Source organism: Ailuropoda melanoleuca, chromosome 16 (genome assembly GCF_002007445.2).
Source record: "Ailuropoda melanoleuca isolate Jingjing chromosome 16, ASM200744v2, whole genome shotgun sequence".
NCBI classification, from domain to species: Eukaryota; Metazoa; Chordata; class Mammalia; order Carnivora; family Ursidae; genus Ailuropoda; species Ailuropoda melanoleuca.
This window is the reverse complement of record NC_048233.1, coordinates 27,590,952-27,605,590: the sequence shown is the minus strand read 5'-3', so window position 1 is coordinate 27,605,590 and position 14,639 is coordinate 27,590,952. Positions and strand designations below refer to the sequence as shown.

The 14,639-nt window shown below is 41.9% G+C and overlaps 1 protein-coding gene across 10 annotated transcripts in view; it reads left to right on the top strand.

Moving 5' to 3' along the window:
* The first annotated feature begins 369 nt into the window (after window positions 1–369).
* CAPRIN2 (caprin family member 2) overlaps window positions 370–14,639 on the top strand; it is a 46,328-nt gene continuing 32,058 nt past the window's right edge. For 5 of the 10 annotated variants that reach the window (XM_034645336.1, XM_034645335.1, XM_034645334.1 and 2 more), the window contains exons 1-3: window positions 448–580; window positions 1,659–1,924; window positions 3,858–3,920. In XM_034645336.1, coding sequence (XP_034501227.1) covers window positions 1,673–1,924; window positions 3,858–3,920 — 315 coding nt within the window. In that variant the 5' untranslated portion in view covers window positions 448–580; window positions 1,659–1,672. The other 5 variants (XM_034645339.1, XM_034645337.1, XM_034645341.1 and 2 more) reach the window with 3 other exon arrangements.

Here is a 14,639-nt window from a genome sequence, read left to right as displayed (position 1 = left end):
ATAGGGCGCGCCGCCCTTCTCCGACGATCGAAATCACCTGTTCAAGGTCGCACATTCACTAGTTACCGCAAGCAATCAGCAAGGTCGGGCAGGGCTGCTGGGTCTACGGCCGGCTGGCTCTCGGGGACACACCGGGCCCACCTAGGGCCCCGCAATCTGCGCAATCGCGGGGAGAACGCGCCCTCTCGCGACCGACTTGCCGCCGCAGCCCGGCATGGAACAAACGCCCTCCGGGGCCGAGACCCGCGCCGGCGGCGGCGGCGGCGGGGACTGGGGCACCGGAAGGAGGCGGTGCCGGGGCAGCCCGAGGATGCGCGTGCGGGCGGATGGGGGCGGGGCGCGCCTATATAAACCCCGCGCGGCGGAAAGGGCGGGCCTGGGCAAGAGCGGCTGAGTCGGCGGAGCGCCCGGCGCCGCAGACGCCGCCAGCGAAGACAGGGAGGGGAGAGGGAGGAGGCGGGAGGAGGAGACGCAAGTGCGGGGTGGCGCCGGTCCACCTCCGCAGCTCTCCTGGCTCCCGCCGGCTTTCGAAGGCGGGCCCGGGCTGCGGCAGCGGCAGCAGCCTCGGCGGCCTGCGGAGGTGAAGCCGAGCTGCGGCGGCCTGGGTCGACGCGGCGTGGGGAGGCGGCCCACCCGGGCGGGGTGGGCAGGGCTGGGTGGCTGCCGCGGCAGAGAGGTGGAAGGGCGGCTCGGCATCCTCGGGGCGGGGCCGTCGAGGGCAGGTGGCCAGTGCGTTTTGTTTCCAGGTCGGCCTCCCCAGAGGCACCTGCAGAAGGGGCCCCAGCCTGGTGCCTCGGCGTCCGGAAAGCTGTGGGAAGGGCGGGGGTCGGTGCCCTCGGGGCGACTCTCGCGCGGGCCCCTGCGGGGACTGAGGATTAGCGCTGGCCTGCGTGGGGCCTGTTATGTCCTTGCTTTGGGGGTGCTCCGTAAGGGGATGCGTGGGGGTGAAGGGTGCGAGGACCACTGACCAGGGCGGTGTAAGGCTCGCGACGATGAGCTTTTAAACTGGTGTGGTGTGAATGGTTATGGCTTAGTCTAAACGGAACAGAAAACCAAGTTGGAGCTCTTGCAGGTACCTCGCTACAAATGTCTAGTAGTGACGGACTTGCCTTGTAGGTCCCCGAGCAAGCAAAGGGAAGTTAGGGGTCTTGTTCAAGAAGCTACTCTTTAGTGAATGAGGCTGTAAAAGAATGTGTGTTCGGGATTTTCTCTCAAATGGCGTTGTTTATGACTGGGTTGGGGCTAGTGGTGAGGGATAGTGTAAAGAGGTTTGAAAGGCTGCCTTAAGGTCCTAATGGGGAGAGCTTATTTTTTTGTGTGTCATCATTTGACCATAGAAATTATTCAGAATGTGGATTGCCCTTACGAGAGAAGAGGAGCTCTGAAGCCGTTGCTTGATTAGCAGTTCTCCCTCTGTGGAAAGTTGGATTTCTGGAAACATCCCCCGTATTGTAGATTTTGCCTACGTAAAGGCGCTGGTGCTTGGCGCTTATCACCTTAAAAGTAGTGAAATAGAAGCACCATTACTGGGTTTTAAGTTCACTTCTGTGGAAGAGAATTTTGAGGGAGTGGGTCTAGACTTCTCAGGGAAGTTAAAGTTTCCTTGTATTCCTCTACCCTGAATTTACTTTTATATCTAACTTCTTTTCTTCCTTCAGCTTCATCTGTTTCAATGGTGCAACTCTCTTCATCTCCTTTTGGTTACCAGTCACCTTCAGGCCGTTCAGAGGAGGGAAGAGAGGGGAATATGAAGTCAGCCAAGCCCCAAGTGAACCACAGTCAGCATGGGGAAAGCCAGCGGGCCATGAGCCCCTTGCAGTCTACTCTCAGTTCTGCTGCCTCTCCTTCCCAAGCATATGAGACATATATTGATAATGGACTCATATGCCTTAAACACAAAATTAGAAACATCGAGAAAAAGAAGGTAACTATTCCCCTCGCATTCCTGTGTATGTACCATCTGTAATAAGTAATAAGGGCCAGGGAACTGACATTTTTACTTCCTAAAAGATGTAACTAACCTTGGGATTTAGCTGGCTGAAAACATACAAGCAGGTTAAATATTAGGTATATTAAACATTTTCTGTTTGATTTTTCAGCATAACTGAAAATCTTCTTCATAGTAAAATTTCTTATGTATGCTGCTGTTGAAATACTTGAAGAGCTAGCAGCTTTAAGTCAGATTCTTTGAGTGTAGTATTAATGTTTCTTTTCATAGATGAGTAATAGCCTGATTTTTTAAGCTTGTTTTCCTTGTGACTTTCTGCAGCGGTTGATATTGCAGTATAGCTGCTGCAGTCATTGGAAGCCTCAACCACGGTAGAGCCAGAAAATGTTTTAGCACTAATTGTGTTGCTAGGTGATCGTTTAAGATAGGTAGGTGAAAGCATTGTAGAAAGCCTTATAAAGGGACTCCTTATAATCAGCCTAACGTTACAGTAAATGCTGATGTAAAGACCCAACTCATTGCTCATTTCCTGAGTCATGGAGCCTGTGAAGCAGGACTGCACGTTGCTTTGTTGTGTCATGATTCTCTCTCGCTTGTGATAGTAAGGTGAGTGACTGTCTGGGCCTGGGAACTCTTACATGGTTTTATTCTACGACCTAGTTAAACCTTAGGAAAGTTGCTTTTAATGGAGGAGTGTGAAGAGATTGAGTCTAGTTGACTCTGTTTCTCTCCCCCCCCCACCCAAGGTAGTGAAGATAGTGAAGAAAGGCCAGTTACTAGTAGCTTCTGTGCAGCCCTAGCTCTCACCAGTTGTCTTTTGAATGCATGCAGTGATGCAGTTAATCCCAAGCGTGATAAGGTGAGTGTGCCTGGGTCAGCAGAAATTCCCTGCCACTATGGGAAACTAGTCAATGCAGGATCCATGCAAAGCAGGATCTGTGGGTGGAGACTCTTTAATGTCTTTTACCCCAGGCAGAGGAACTACATGTATACATTTATTCTCTAGCTGAACTATAGTACCTCTTTAATTTTGAATACTTATCTGGTCCGTACCAATGCTTTTGTTTCAAGCGTCTGGGAAAGCACTTTAAAGCTATAAAGCTGGTATGGGAGGAGCCTAAACATTGCTTTTAGAATAGGATAGTGGGTCATGTCATTATTATGGGGACAATAAATACAATTTGTTATGTATTTACTGAAATACATACCAAATTTAATATGAAAAAAAGATTTTGAATTAAGGCTATTATAATGCTAGAGAAAATATCTTTTGCATTTCTGTACTTCCATTAAGAAGTTTGCTATTGGACAAATGCCACATAATTCAACAGGTAACTAATAGTTTAAGCATGAGGTTGGAGGAGGATTTCTCAGCCTAAACGCTATTGACGTTTTGTGCCAGATAATTCTTGTTGGTGGGGGGAGGGCTTTCCTCTGGATTGTAGGGCGATTGGCAGCATCCCTGGCTTCTACCCAGAAGATGCCAGTAGCACTCTCCACCTCCTTCCCATCCTCCAACAGGGACAACCAAAAATATCTCCAGATATTGCCACAGATCCCTGAGGGTCAAAATTGTCCCTGATTGAGCACCACTGGGTTAGGGGCATATGATTGACTAGTTAAGTCCCTATGTGTTACGTAGTCTGATTATAAATAGAGGCCACGAAGAGAAAAGAGTTTTATTACTGCTTAACTTCCCTAATTTCAGACTAATGTTGATTGTGTGTAATCTTTTTTTCCCTGACTGGACCTTACCTGCAGTTGCTGCTTGCCTTATAGTAAACTGGTATTCTTACAGATTAATAGCTTACTTCAAGAACTTTGTTTTCTTAAGAAGCAGGCTGTTATTTAGTTTATTTCTTCAGAATTTTATATCAGACTATAGCAGATACAAGTTTCTCTTTTGTAGCTCAAACTTGAAGACTACAAGGATCGCCTGAAAAATGGGGAGCAACTTAATCCAGACCAGTTGGTAAGTGGTTTATGATCCTTTGGTCACACTTGCTCGTTTTTTGTTGTTGTTGTTTTTTCCTTAATAAAACTCTATATGGGTTTGGTGAGACCAAAGATTTGAGAAGGCCAATAAAGAAAATCCACTGGATTTTTCAAAAGACTGTCTTCTTCACCCATGAGAGCTGACGGATTACTTTTGCACTAGCAGAGGGTATGGATGGGGTTGTGGGTTGTTAAATTTAAGAGTGAAAATGTAGACCATCACTAGGAGTTAACGTATGGATTTAAATTAAACTTTTGCTAGGGAGGAATGAAGAAGTGGAGGGAAGACTAGCTTTCCACTGTTCACTGATTTACTCTAAAGTGGTCATCTTTCTGCTCTAAAATGTCAAAGAATATTCTAGCTTTACTAGGTTTTCTTTTTCTTCCCCTTAATCCCTTTTGTGTTCTCTCCGTACTTTTCTATCATAGATTGCTATGAAACCTCTCAGGGGGCACGTGTATCTGATATCTGGCTAGCTGGCCTTTTTTTTTTTTTTAAACCTTACTTTAAAATAGTATTTGCAACTTTTAAAAATATTTTCTATGGTATACCTGGCAACTGCAAGTTTTATCTAATGTGAAAGAGTTTTTACGATATGAAATTTAAAAAAACTGCTTAATGGATCTTTGCCTGATCACATCTCTTGGCTAGGAAGGGACAAAATTAAGTTATTTGATCTCGTCTGTAGATCTGTTGTTGTCTTCTTTTTTAGCTAAGATTTTTGGTTGTGTATCACAAATACTGGCATTCAGGGTCTTTTCCCTTGCCATGTTGACTCGTCTTCACTGACCTAGAATTTTTGTGATGTAGGAAATTACAGTTTTGCTGAGGCACAGATTTGAATTGTGTGAGCTCCGGGAATGATGTGCTCACATTGCTGGTGAGAGGACTTAGCTCGACATCCAGCATTTCAACATAGCTTTGTTTTCAATTAGCCTGGTATGTTCAATAATTTTTAAAGTGATAATACTTTTCTTAGTGTAAATATCCTTGCAGGAAGTGTTCTGTTATAGTAGTATGTGATTTTGGGGAAACGGGGTTAGGGGTAGGGAGGTTGGTGGTTCTCATGGTAGCTCTCTAAGAAATAAATGTCAGGGACAAGCTATATTTCCAACTTCCAGCCAGGCAAACTCTAATCTCAGTCTTTCATTACTGTCTTAATAACTACATGTTGCTTCTATAGTATTCACTTTGAATTCTCGAGTTAAATGCTGAGAACTGCCAAATTTACATTGCCAGTAGGTAAGTCGTCGAAACTGTAGATTTCCTATGTTCAGTTGCCTATTTGGCATCTCCTGACTTCACCCTGCCCCCCAAAACCTGTTCCTCCTCTAATTAGTGATGTCAGTTAATGGCTTGAGGAACTAGAAGGATGGAGTTGGCAAGGACAATTTCTCATCTTTCTCCTAATAGAGACCACACATCTAGCCCATTAGCAAGGTCAGTTCTCCCTTCAAGGTAAATCCGGAAACTGGCCATTTCTCAAATTCCGCTTCTGCCATCCTGGTCCAAGCCGCATCATCTTTCATCTACATTACTGTAGTATCTTCCTCACAGGTCTTTCTATTTCTGCTCTTTGTCCAAGCCTGTTCTCAGCATGGTAGCTTCAATACCCATCATGGTAGCAAAATGTCCTTACTGTGGCTGACAGAGTCCTATAAAAGATGCTCCCTACGTCCTTTCAACATCTTTATTGCATTTCCTGCACTTCATCCCATGCTAACTTCATTCCTGCTACACTGGCCTCCTTGCTATTCCTCGAACATCCCAGGCACACTTCTGCTTCAGGGCATTTGCACGTGCTGTTCCTACTGCCTGGGATGCTTTATTCCCAGGTGTCTAAATGGCTCAGTTTTCAGTCTCCTTCAGCTTTTTATTTGAAGGTCATCTCAGTAAGGCTTGTCCGTACAACACTATACTTCCATTCCCCCATTCATGCTCCTTAGCTCTTTGCTTTAATTTCCTCTCTTTTAAATTAAAAAAAAATTTTTTTTATTATGTTAGTCACCATACAGTACATCCTTCATTTTTGACGTAGTGTTCCATGATTCATTGTTTGTGTATAACACCCAGTTCTCCATGCAATACGTGCCCTCCTTACTACCCATCACCGGCCTATCCCATTCCCCCACCCCCCTCCCTTCTGAAGCCCTCAGTTTGTTTCCCAGAGTCCATAGTCTCTCGTGGTTCATTCCCCCTTCTGTTTATCCCCCCTTAAATTTTTTTTTTTTTAAAGATTTCATTTATTTGAGAGAGAATGAGTGCTTGGGGGGGTGGGGCAGAGGGAAAGGGGGAGAGAGAATCTTTTTTTTTTTTTTTTTTTTAAATTTTATTTTATTATATTGTGTTAATCACCATACAGTACATCCCCAGATTCCGATGTAAAGTTTGATGCTTCATTAGTTGCGTATAACACCCAGTGCACCATGCAATACGTGCCCTCCTTACTACCCATCACCAGTCTATCCCATTCCCCCACCCCCTCCCCTCTGAAGTCTTCAGTTTGTTTCTCATAGTCCATAGTCTCTCATGTTTCATTCCCCCTTCTGATTACCCCCCTTTTCTTTATCCCTTTCTTCCCCTACCGATCATCCTAGTTCTTATGTTCCATAGATGAGAGAAATCATATGATAATTGTCTTTCTCTGCTTGACTTATTTCACTTAGCATTATCTCCTCCAGTGCCGTCCATGTTGCAGCAAATGTTGAGAATTCGTTCTTTCTGATAGCTGAGTAATATTCCATTGTATATATGGACCACAGCTTCTTAATCCAGTCATCTGTTGAAGGGCATCTCGGCTCCTTCCATGATTTGGCTATTGTGGACAATGCAGCTATGAACATTGGGGTGCATATGGCCCTTCTCTTTACTACGTCTGTATCTTTGGGGTAAACACCCAGTAGTGCAATGGCTGGGGTCATAGGGTAGTTCAATTTTTAACTTTTTAAGGGACCTCCACACTGTTTTCCAGAGTGGCTGTACCAACTTGCATTCAGGGGGAGAGAGAATCTTAAGCAGACTCTGCACTGAGTGTGGAACCTACGAGGGGCTCCCTCCCATGACCCTGAGATCATGGCCTGACTCAAAATGAAGAGTCAGATGCTTAACTGACTGAGCCACCCAGGCACCCTGCCTTGCTTCTCTGACCAACTGTAAAATTTATTTTGTTTCTCTTGAAATGAAAGTTCCATTAAAGTAGAAATTCTGTCCATTGCTGTTTTCCTAGTACTTAGGATACTTTAGAGCTTATAGTAGACATGTGAAGTATTTGTTACATATAGATTTACTAAATAAAAAATGATAGAATGTTTTTAGATATAATTAAGCATATAGTTTGTGGTACTTTTGAGAACTAACATATACAAGCAGTATATATTTGAGGTAGAAATTTAGAAAATGCAGATAAATGGGAAGAAAAAAAAAGTAAAACTCTATAATCTGAACCCTCAGAGAACCGTCATCAGTAGCGTAGTATTTAATAAGTTCAAAGTTTAGGGCTTTTTTGTTTTTTGTTTTTGTGAGTAAAGCGATAGACATTTGTTAAGTGAAGATACAGAAAAAGCTCTCAAGAGTGTGAGGGAGTCCAGACAGGGCTGCCTGTCTGGCAATGAGGGCCTTCAGGGTTGGTCTTTTATGGAAAGCTAAGCAGGAAACTTAAATTCTTTTAACATCTCTATTGAAAACACCTTCAACGACTTACTTCCTTTTTAGGGGCCTGTTATTCTTTGTTGGTCACAGGTGGTTATAATAAAGACCCCACCCCACCCCACCCACCTAGGGCAGGGTGGTCCCATTTGTCCTCTTAGTGCTGGTTTCCCCACACCTCCACATTTTTTGGATTTCTGTGAGCCTGATCTCACAGCCCCCTGTCTGTCTCCCCCTACCTATGCCGTCCTGTCCCTTACTCATTCCTCCCACTGGAACAGTAACCCTAACTGCGTGTTAGGGAACGGACAATGACTGCTCTGGTGCTTCCTGCTGAAATGGGGCAGCAGGCCATGTGGCAGCTAGAATCTGTCCATGGTTGGTCCGGGTGCTTGTGGTATGGCTCCAGGTTCATGATGGGCAGCACATGGTATATGCATCAGCACATGGAAAAGGGTGAACGGTTAGGCCCCAAATTATGATCACATCCCTTAGATAAGATCCCCAATTACCAGTTTTGTCAAATAGATAGTGGATATTTTGATCTTATTTAATTGATCACAATGTTCCATATTAACTAAGTTTAGTTTTTTAAGTTGGTAATAATTCACATAGTTCAGAAATTAGGAAATGTTTTATTACTTATTTTTTAAAGATTTTATTTGTTTATTAGAGTGCATGCAAGCATGAGCAGTGGGAGAGGGAGAAGCAGACTCCTTGTTGAGCTGGGAGTCCCACATGGGGCTGATCCCAGGACCCACAGATCACAACCTGAGCTGAAGGCAGTTGCTTAACCTACTGAGCCACCCAGATGCTTCAGAAATGAGGAAATAGGGGCACCTGGGTTGCTCAGCCATTAAGTGTCTGCCTTCGGCTCAGTTCATGACCGAGCCCCACATCGGGCTCCCTGCTTGGAGGGAAGCCTGCTTCTCCCTCTCACACTCCCCTTACTTGTGTTCCCTCTCTCGCTGTCTCTGTCAAGTAAATAAATAAATCTTAAAAAAAAAAAAATTAGGAATTACTTTAAAAGACAGTTTTTCTTGTCACCATGTCCATTGTTCACTTCTTATCTTACAAAGTCCAGTAGTCCCCCTCCCCCGCCTTATTTGTGGTTTTGCTTTCCCTGGTTTCTGTTACCTGTGGTCAACCGAGGTCTGGAAGCAGAAGATCCTCTGATGTCGGGTCAGAAGGTCAATAGTAGCCTAACACTATGTCACAGTGCCTACGACCTTCACCTCACTTCATCTCACCATGCAGGCATTTTATCATCTCCCATCATCACTAAAAGGGTGACTACAGTACAGTGAGATATTTTGCGAAACCACATTCATAAAACTTTTAGTACTGTAATATTGTTATAATTGTTCTATTTTATTAATCTTTTTACTCTGCCTAATGTATAAATTAAACTTCATCATAGGAATGTGTATATAGGGAAGGAAAAAACAGTATATATAAGGTTCAGTACTATCTGTGGTTTCAGGCATCTACTGGGGTTTGGGAACACATCCCCCATTGATAAGGGGAACTATTGTAATGATTGCTAGTAGATTCTTACATATCTGTCCAGAGTGTTGTCTCTATAAGCGAGCAGATATTCTTTTTCCTGTTTTCTCTTCCTCCATTTTCTATACAATTTAGTTTAGCTATAGATATTTTTGGGGTCTTTATTCTTGGCCCTTACTTTTTTTTTTTTAATAGACTATTTTTTGAGCAGTTACGGGTTTATAGCAACCCTGAGCAGAAAGTTAAGAGTTATACCCACTGATCCCACATGTGCACTGTCTCCTCTACCATCAGCATTACTTATGAGAGAGGTAACATTTGTTATAATTGAACCTACGTTGACACATCACCATCATACCAAGTCCATAGTTTACATTAGGGTTCATCTTATGGTTTTGTACATTTTGTGGGTTTTTGACAAATGTATAATGGCATGTATCTACCATTATAATATGTAAAATAGTTTCACTGCTCTTAAAATCTGCCTTGCTCTGCCTGTTCATCCACTGCTGCTTTTTCAATACCATGTCAGTGTTTCCATAATAACATTGTCTTTAAGGATAGAATTGTTTTATGAAACTCTCTCAGCCTGGTTCTTGTTTTGGGTGGGAGGTTTTGAAAATATTCTCTCTCCTTTTTTTTTTTTTTTTTTGAAATTGATTAGTTTTTTTTTCTTTTTGGAGTCAACTTTTCAAAACTTTTCTTTGAAAATCACTGACTTCATCCAACTTAAAAAACTTACTTGCATAGATTGGGGCAAAGTAATTTTTGGTAAAAGTCTGTCTCTCTGTTACTTTGTTTTTTTCTAATTTTGTATGGTTCTGTTTCCTCAGTTTACTTTTAATTAAGTTAGCTAGTTTTTTTTTTTTTTTTTAAGCTAGCCTCTGGGTTTATTTTAGTTTTTCTCTTCTCCTTTTTTCTTTCTGCTTTCCTTTGGTTTATTTGCTTCATTTTCTAACTTTAAATTGCATGCTTAGTTCATTTTTTTTCTTTTTTCCCCATTGGTATGCATTTAAGGCTGTGAATTTTCCTTCCAGCGCTGCTTTAGCTAAAAATTGGATACTGACTGTCTTTTCAGTATTGTAGGCTAGGAATTTTGTAATTTCAGTTTGTAGTTCTTCATTAACCCAGCATATGTTCTTAATATTACAAATAAAGCTTTCTGTGATCTGCATGGCTATTATAACGTCTGTAGTAGTAACTTTGAAGTAACCTGTCAAGACTAAGCTAAAGATTAAGAAGATTTCATTAAGATTTTTAGTATAAACCTAGACTTTTCTTTTGAAACAGGGAGAAGATTGTCCTTTTTTCCCCAAAGATTTTGAGACAAGAGAGACCGAGAAAGCAAGCAAGCACGCTGGGGGGGGGGGGGGGCAGAAGCAGGCTCCCCGCTGAGCCTGGAGCCCGGGCGGGAGTGGGGGGGGATCATTCTGGGATACTGACCTGAGCCCAAGGCAGCCGCTTAACCGACTGAGCCACCCAGGTGCCTCAGAAGATTGTCTTAATGAGGTTTTTTTTGAGTCCCACTTATAACTTAAATATCTATTTTGGTTCAGCTCTGGATTTGAAATGGAGAACTGAGATTCAAGTGAGTGCTTGAGCAAATGGCAAGGGACACTTTCAGCTTCATTGAAGTTTTTATTTTTAAAGACTTAGGATTTGGTACCCATCTCTGGTTGCTAAACTCTGACCTTATGTTATTTGTAATGCACAATGCAAAACTCATTAAATAATACGGAATCTTTTCTGCTTTGTAGTCCCACAGCAATTGGCCTAGTCAAGGCACACCACCCAAATGTTATGTAGGCTTTCTAATTAACATCCTTTTCTTGAGACCTTCCTTTTCATTTCACCAGTCCTACTCCCGCTAGTGTTCTTTTTTTGAAACAGAAATCTCAGTATATAATTCTATTCAAAATTTTTAAAATTCTATTCAGAATCTTTAGCATATTTGTGACTAAAATCGTGTTCTGAGCTGCGTTTTATTATTTCAACAATAATACATTAAGTATTTATGCTGGGAGGTTCTGTGCTTAATGTTAGGGTTATAACCTAATTGGAAATGTGATCCTTGTCCTCATGGATATAGTGTGATGGAGAAGAGGTAGGAGATAAGTAAATACAAACATGATAGATGTTCGAGTGAAGTACAGAGTGATAATGGATTATAATGAGGAATCTAACCTAGTTTGGAGAATTGAGGACAGCTTCCTTGAGAAAGAAGTGCTTTAGTTAAGACCTAAAAAATGAATAGGACTTAGCAAGATCAAATGGAAAAGGAGGAAAACGAGCAGGCTAGGCAGATGCTAGCATGCGTTAAGGGCCTGAGTGGGAAAAGAATGATTTTACACAGAGCCTTTCTAGGAAACTGGAAAGAAGGCCAGTATGGATGGAATAAAGTAGTTGGAGGGGGAAAGCCACATAAACATACATCTTTCTTCGCCATTTAAAGGCTTTGTGTTTTTTCTTAAGGTTATCAGAAATGGTACAGATAGGTTTTAAACAGAGCAGGACTATAGATCTGTAATTAAAGAAAATCACTTTATAGGGTGAGTAATGGTTTGGAGATGGTAAGTGTGGACGTAAGGAGACTAGATAAGGGTTGGCTATAGCCTGGGTCAGGGGTTATAGGTACCTTGCTGGTACCAAGGTAGCAGCAGGAAGGGTTTGAGTAAAGTAGCCGGATTTGAGAGGTAGAATTAACATAGCTTGGTGACAGGATATAGGAGTAGAGGGAAGAGCCGAGAATGTTTCCAGGTTTCTGATTCAAACACTTGGATGGATGGCAAAACCATTTATTGGTCCTGGAAACACTGGGGGAGAAGGTTTTGGGAGGATAGGATAAAGAGCTCAGTTTTGGACCATTGATTTTAATGTGCCAGTGAAACATTAAGGGGTGATATGTAGTAAATATGTAAGATACAGGTGTGGAGCACAGAGAAGTTTAGTTAATAGATACTTCATCTCTATGGCTGCTAATTGAAACCATGAGAAAAGATGAGACTGTCTTGGGTGAGAATATAGAAAGAAAAGCTTAGGACATTTGACATTTGGTGTTTGAATAATAAACTAAAAATACTTACGGTGAGCTTACATCAGGGTCAGGCATCGTTTTGAGTGATTTATAAATATGAAATCATTTGAATTGCCCAACATATCTAATGTAGGTCCTATTTATTTCATAAATGCTAAACACAGAGGTGAGAGAAGTTCATGGAAAAATTACTGGTGAATAAACAGCTGGAGAAATGGGAGAAGAATGGAAGTTTAGTGTTATTGAAAACAGATGTTTGTAGAGCAAGAGGATGCCTTCATCTTGAAGTCTTCTGAGAAGTAAACCAAAACGAGAGCTATTAAAGATCTATGGGTTTGAAAGGTGGTGTTGACATTGCTGACTGCAGCCAGTATAGTTCTGCCAGAATGGTGGAAACAGAATCCAGGTTGATAAGAGCTGATGAGGAAATGGGAGACCCTGTAGACATTTTAAAAATTTTTCTGAGACTGGATGGAGGTGGTAGCCAAAAAAGTACTTTTTATTTTGCTAATTTAGGCTGGGGGAGACTTGAACATGTTAAATGCTGGTTTAAGCATCAACAGAGAGGGAGAAACTCAAGATTTTTAAACGGGAATCACAGAGTAAGATTTCATATGAAAGCATAATTAAAAAGGATCCAGAGCACAGGTAGACGGATACCTCCTCCAGTAAACAAAGAAAGGGAGAAGAAAGGATGGATGCACATTGGGTAATGGGAAGTCGAGGTGGTTCCCATTTGATGCTGCTTTTCTTGAATCAAAGTTAATACCATTTGGGAGTAAATATGAGGAGGTTGTTCCCATCTGGTTTTGCATACCTCTAAGGGCTGTATACTATGGTTGTGTTGTCTGTGCATTCTTGGTTCTATAGCAGGAAAGCCTCTTCACCTTTGTTTATTATGAAACATGATCCCAACAAGATGCTGCCTTAGGTTATATTGCACAATAAAGCCAGCATTGGAATCTACCACTGTAACTCCAGCAGTACATTTACCTATCATGGCGTACAGGGTATGCCCATAGTTAACTTCATAGTTAACTAATTTATGCTAACACTGGTAGTATCATAGGAGTTCCTATTATTCTATATCTTTGTAAGGATTTAGTATTATTGGGGCGTCTGGGTGGCTCAGTTGGTTAAGCGTGTGCCTTCGGCTCAGGTCATGATCCCAGGGTTGTAGGATAGAGCCCTGCATCAGGCTCCCATCTCAGCAGGGAGTCTGCTTCTCCCTCTCCCCTTGCTCTTCCCCCCTTGCTCATGCTTGCTCTCTCTCTCAAATAAATGAAATCTTAAAAAAAGATGTAGTATTATCAGACTTTTTTTTTTATTAAAGATTTTATTTATTTATTTGACAGAGAGAGACAGCCAGTGAGAGAGGGAACACAAGCAGGGGGAGTGGGAGAGGAAGAAGCAGGCTCCTAGTGGAGGAGCCAGATGTGGGACTCGATCCCAGAACGCCGGGATCATGCCCTGAGCCGAAGGCAGACGCCTAACGACTGCGCCACCCAGGCGCCCCTATCAGACTGTTTTTTTAAAACAGCTTTTTGAAGTATCATGTACATACAATTAACCCATTTTAAGTGTATGTCACTGTATAGTAAATTTGTAGAGCTATACAACTTCATGACAATCTGAATTCAAACACCTGTAACACCTCCAAGTTCCTTTTTGTGTCCTTATTTGCTTTCTAACTCTAAGTTTGTCTTTTCTAGATATTTCATATAAGATTGTATCTCCCATATGGCTTCTTTGACTTAGTGTTATGTTTTTGAGGTTCACCCTTGGTATATCATGTATCAGTAATTCATTTCTTTTTATTGCTGACGAGTGTCCTTTGAATGGTATCAGTAATTCATTTCTTTTTATTGCTGACGAGTGTCCTTTGAATGGTTATACCACATCATCTTTATCCGTTTACCAGTTGCTGTATATTTGGATTGTTTTTATTTGGGGCCATAATGAATATGCTGCTATACAAATTTGCATGTAAGTCTTTATGTGGACATATGTTTTCTCTTAGGTAGATAGCTAGTAGTGGAATACTGTATTACTTTAATTATGAAGACTTTAAAATATATCTTTTATGTGGTTCGACAATTTCCCCATCTTCTGTTTCATATTATTGGTCTTCTATCTAGATTTGAGTTAGTCTCATTAAAATCTACGCTTTTTCTAACTACCACCTTTGTTCACTAGTGAAATCTTTTTTTTGGTTGTTGTTCATCTATGAAATCTTTAAAAAAAAACTCCTTTAAATTAAAATATTTGTTACTTAATTTTGTTTTTTATAGGTAATTGTTTATAAATCTTTACTACCATAGTATAATTTTTTTTTAAAGATTTTATTTATTTATTGGACAGAGAGAGACACAGCGAGAGAGGGAACACCAGCAAGGGGAGTGGGAGAGGGAGAAGTGGGCTTCCTGCTGAGCAGGGAGCCTGACGCGGGGCTCGATCCCAGGACCCTGGGATCATGACTTGAGCCGAAGGCAGACGCCTAACAACTGAGC